This window comes from Pteropus alecto, unplaced genomic scaffold, assembly GCF_000325575.1.
Source record: "Pteropus alecto unplaced genomic scaffold, ASM32557v1 scaffold146, whole genome shotgun sequence".
Classification (NCBI taxonomy): domain Eukaryota; kingdom Metazoa; phylum Chordata; class Mammalia; order Chiroptera; family Pteropodidae; genus Pteropus; species Pteropus alecto.
The window spans coordinates 15,291,212-15,296,029 of NW_006442107.1; the positions used below are offsets into that span (position 1 = coordinate 15,291,212).

At 47.9% G+C, this 4,818-nt stretch overlaps 1 protein-coding gene across 9 annotated transcripts in view; it reads left to right on the forward strand.

Moving 5' to 3' along the window:
* The first annotated feature begins 1,264 nt into the window (after positions 1-1,264).
* NOL4 (nucleolar protein 4) overlaps positions 1,265-4,818 on the forward strand; it is a 276,392-nt gene continuing 272,838 nt past the window's right edge. For 5 of the 9 annotated variants that reach the window (XM_025038637.1, XM_006919989.2, XM_025038634.1 and 2 more), the window contains exon 1: positions 1,265-1,957. Coding sequence is in view for 4 of the 9 variants with exons in the window: in XM_006919989.2 (XP_006920051.1) it covers positions 1,694-1,957 (264 nt within the window). In the remaining 5 variants the exon portion in view is untranslated. Of the gene's footprint in view, positions 1,958-2,473; positions 2,912-4,818 lie in introns of those variants that run through there. The other 4 variants (XM_025038635.1, XM_006919993.1, XM_006919992.1 and 1 more) reach the window with 1 other exon arrangement.

The following is a 4,818-nucleotide window of genomic DNA, read 5'->3' on the forward strand; positions in this document are numbered from 1 at the left end:
GTGGGAGGGGTGGGGGTGAGGGGAGAGGCGAGAGGTTTAGTGTGTGGAGCTGCTCGCGCTCCGCCCGGGCTGTCAGTCCCAGCTCCAGCCGCCGCGAGACCTTCCCGGAGACGCGCGCACACAGCGCACCCCCCGCGCACCGCACACCCTCGCTCCCTTGCTCACACACGCACACACTCAGCCTGGCCGAGCAGGAGCCACTGACCATTTTGCAAGTGCCGGGACCCGCTGCGGCGCAGTGGTTACAAATACTCCGCGTTCCCATTCCGGGCTTTCGTCTTGGATACGACGACCAGGGGCGAAGGTGGGCTAGGACGGAGACCAGGCGTCGGGCAGTGGTCCGGCCGCTTTCCTGGCAGAGCCGCCTCCCGGGACGGGCGCTGGCCTCCGCAGAGAGTAGAATAAAGAGCGGCCGCATTCGCAGCGCGAGGAGGATGGGAACTCCCCTGTTTCCAGCTCTGTAACAGACGGATGGGAATCCTGAATGGAGGAACCGCATATTTTATTTGCTTGAGAAAATCGTCCAGAGGAACTCATATTTGGTTACTCTGAGCCGTGGAGGGGGTGTCCATGACGTGGCAGGGGGAAAATAGACACCCGAAACCTCCTGTGTGAACTGCAAACTGTAACCAAGCAAGGGGAAAACAAACCATCTCTCTCTATATTTTTAATTTCATGCAAAGGGTTTTAAGCATCATAAACTTCTATGCCTGTGCCCAATTCAGCAGAAACCAGAGAAGCCCTGTCTGGGGACCCCATCATTATCCGGAAGACCCACCGCCAGCGGCCTGCCTTCGTTTACCCACCTCCCCCTGGACGGAGATCTGTTTGGGGTACCACTGTCTATCCTATAGAACTGTGGCCAAATCTCCACGAATGCTTTGCTAATTCTGGGACTTAACTCCTGGAACAGACCTGCAGGGCTGGAATTTAGCATAAATGCCTCTGAAGAAATGACATTTTAAACCGTTTTAGAAATACCTTTAAAAAAATTTTCTGTGTAACAGGATTTACTAGGTTTAACAACATGACAGGTAAGAACTTTCTCTTTCTAGTCTCTTAACACCCCACTTAGGAAAGGCCGAAGAGGAACAAGACCCTGGAGGAAGGAGAGCCCGGGGACCTAGGTGCCCTTTGGGGCTCCAGGGCGCTCGGCGGGGCTGCTGTTTTTGAGAGAGGCGCAGCCCTCGCTCTTGGACCGCCAGGCCGGCTGCTGGGGAAGCTTCTGGGGCGCGCGCGGGGAGGCGGCGCTGCGCTCCACCTGCCCTGCCTAGGACACAGCCCCGGGGCGAGGCGTCGAGGGACCACCCCAAGTCAATATTGGGATTTTTAATAACCAAGGAATGGGAATTTAATTATTCAAAACCCAGCTTCTCTGGACCAGATGCTGTTGGGATGGTTCTACTCACACAATATTAAAGAGACCCATCACTAAGAGGACGTAAAAAGCATCCAAGGCATCCGTTGCAATTACGAATGAACCAGAGACTTGGTAGCACAGGACATTGATTGCTGGTGCCCAACCGGACCCTCCTCCCTTCCCCATTTCTTCCCCCCCACCCGAGACAGGCTCCGGCGGCGGCCGGGACCTCGCGTCCTTGCATTGTGGCGGGGGCTGCAATTTTCATGAGCCCGGGGTGAACAGGTGCGAAGTGCGCTTGAAGCATCCGGCCAGCGGCCGGGCGCAGGGAACATGGAGAGCGAGCGCGACATGTACCGCCAGTTCCAGGACTGGTGCCTCAGGACTTACGGGGACTCAGGCAAGACCAAGACGGTGACTCGTAAGAAATACGAACGGATCGTCCAGCTCCTCAACGGCTCCGAGTCGAGCTCCACGGACAACGCCAAATTTAAATTCTGGGTTAAATCGAAGGGCTTCCAGCTGGGCCAGCCGGACGAGGTCCGCGGGGGTGGCGGCGGCGCCAAGCAAGTGCTCTATGTGCCCGTCAAGACCACGGTGAGTGACTCGCCTTCCTCTGTTATTTGTCTGCCAAAGCAGCCCGGCGGGGAGGGGGAGAGAGGGGGAATAAAGGAGGGGGGGTTCCGTGAGCCACCGTTGGCTCGTGTGCCCCCACCCTTCTCAACCCCCTCCCCAAGTCGTCCTCACTCGTATTAGCCAGGCGCGTTTCCCCCACCGTGGAGTCTTTGTGGTCCTTTATTTTAAAGCGGCAGCGCACCAGCAGAGTCCGCCGCGCTCCTGGCGTCCTGGCTCCTGGACCCGCTGCTGGAGCTTGCATCCCCGGGTCGGGCGGCGTCCCGCATCCTCGCGCTGGGCCATTGTCCCACGTTGTTTGCTGGGCGCCTGGCGCGTGTCCCGCCTTCGCCACCGCGTATAAAGGCCACACCGGAACCCCAGCTGCACGCTCTGATAATAGACGATTCTGATCGATAGTCTACAGTGCCTCCTTATTGGTACAAAGCCCGAATGTGGTGCTAGTCATGAATGTGGGGTTTTCCCCTCGACACTATCAGGTTTTATTGTTAGACCGCCGCCTGGGAGACACAGGGCTGTCCGATCGCCTTGATCACTCCCAGAGATCTTGCCACGACTATTTAGATTGTAGATAAGGTCCTGGAGATGCCTTCCTCCCTGCCCCCATTCCCTTCCTGGCTTCCCCTTTCACAGATAAAGCCGTAGCTACAAGATGAACAACAAAGAGAGATGGGTTTGGGCGCAATCAAATGGTGTATGTATTTGTTCCGCATTCTGGAATGGCTCTAGTCTCCTGTCCACAAAGCTCTAAGCCCAGGCACTGCAAGGTAATGGCACTGAGAGTCCGGTAAATCTCAGCCTCACAAGGCAGAGGGGGAGCCGCGGCAGCGTCAATTTCCTTTTTAAGAAGATGGGAACTGTGGGCTACAAGTAGGATTGCAGATCAGATCCATGAGACTTCTTTCTTCATGGTGCTAGGTGGGTACTCGCCTGGAGTAGGGGCGGGGGGGGGGGGAGTAAATGGCATCTTTTGCATTTTTGCCTCTCTTTAGGGTTTCTCGAACATTTACTCCTTTTCCACCCTCCCTCCTGGCAACTGTTTCCCGTGCAGTACTCCTGGAGGATGCTAGAAAAGAGATGTCTTGAAAGCCATTCTTCTATATCAGACGGAGGTATATTAAATTGGAAATATGTGCATGAGAGGTTTGTCAAAGGATTATTTGGAGGACTCATTGAGGTTTGAAAATCAGTTTATAATTTCCCGAGATTAATTAGGTGTAGTTGCTTGAGGGAAGTGTATTTGTTTTGGAATTTAGATGGGAAATGGAAATAAAGGTGAAATGGAAACACACATAAAAGTTTTGGTTTTTTTTTTTGTTTATAAAAGTACTATTGTTGGAGGGTGTCTGAGAAGAGGTAGACGTATAAATGTAGCCTTCTCCTTTAACATGTGGCATCGTTAAAGACAATGGTGAGATTACTAAATAATGAGGACTAGATGGGCATGGATTAGAACTGAGGTTTATTTACATCTGGATGAGCCAGAAGTCTGTTGTAAAGAACGAAGTATTTTGATTTATTTGTATTGGGAGTAACATTAAGAACCCGATTTTTAAAAATAACTTATTGTTAAATAAAGTAAATTGGAATTCAGAACATGAGAATGTATTTTCCTTTGGGTAATATTGAGCTAATTAAATGAATAAAATAATTTAAGATATATTTACCTAAATACTATTTAATAATACTGTATATGTTTTTAAAATATTGCTAGCTGAGAAGTTGGTTTTTCATTCCTTTCATGTTACACTTAGGTCCTTTGTTAACCTGTTCGATAGCTTCACCTGAATCGGTCCAATGAGTTTATACTTGCATGGATTTGGTTACATCTGCTATATGTACAAACCAGATGCCCTTTTAAAACATTAACTTAAAATTCTGAATAACAAATTCTGTATGGTTATACAGGCATTATGATAAACATGGATGCCAGCAGTTCTCATACTCAGATACCCATATTTTCATTCAAAAATTAATGCAGAGTTGTTAAAGAATTACTGCTAAGGCATCTAATATAGAGTATTAACTCCAGGGTTAGTAATAAAGTAACACATTTTTCTCTTTTCAGTAAAGATTCCGTATATTTCTGGGAGAAAATGTAATCCATCAAGTGATATTCTTAGATAATGATTTCCATGTAGTATTTAACAGCTCTGCTCTTCATTCAAGCCTGTTTTGAAATGTTGAAGAGGTTTTTAATTCATGAACTCTTCTATTGCTCTTTATGAAATTTTTATGCTGCTCCTGACATAGAAGTATAGGCTCCTCCTTCTCTGAGAGACAGCCAATCGTCATTTCAATGAGTTAAAAAATAAATAAAAGATCCTTTTTTTTTTTATCATGTGTATCCCTACATCTCAAATTATTTCTTCCTTAAAAATATGTTGATTTTTCTTTATAAAGCAAGAATATAATCACCAGAGAAACAAAAAATGTTTTCTTTTCCTTCAAAGGCATACCTTGGTTGAATAAAATACTGCATTTTAATGATATGTTCAAGTAGACTAAGAATCATTCCAGCTATTAGAAGCTGGCTTTGCTGTCAGTGAGGGATTTGTGCCTGATGTTGCAGTAACCCACTGCTGTTGATAATTAGACATCATTACTACCGAGAAAAGGGAAAAAGAGAAGGGGAGAGGACAGGCTGGGTCTAATTAACTACTTGTGTTTAATGAAAGAAAGGGAGACTGATAGCAACTGGGAGGTTGTACTAGCAGAGAGTAGATACACCACACACACTTAATTGAAACAGGGCTATCTTTCAGTCTGAAAGAAGCTAGGTTATACCTCTTATTTCCCCAAAAGAATAGATGAAGCTTTGCAAA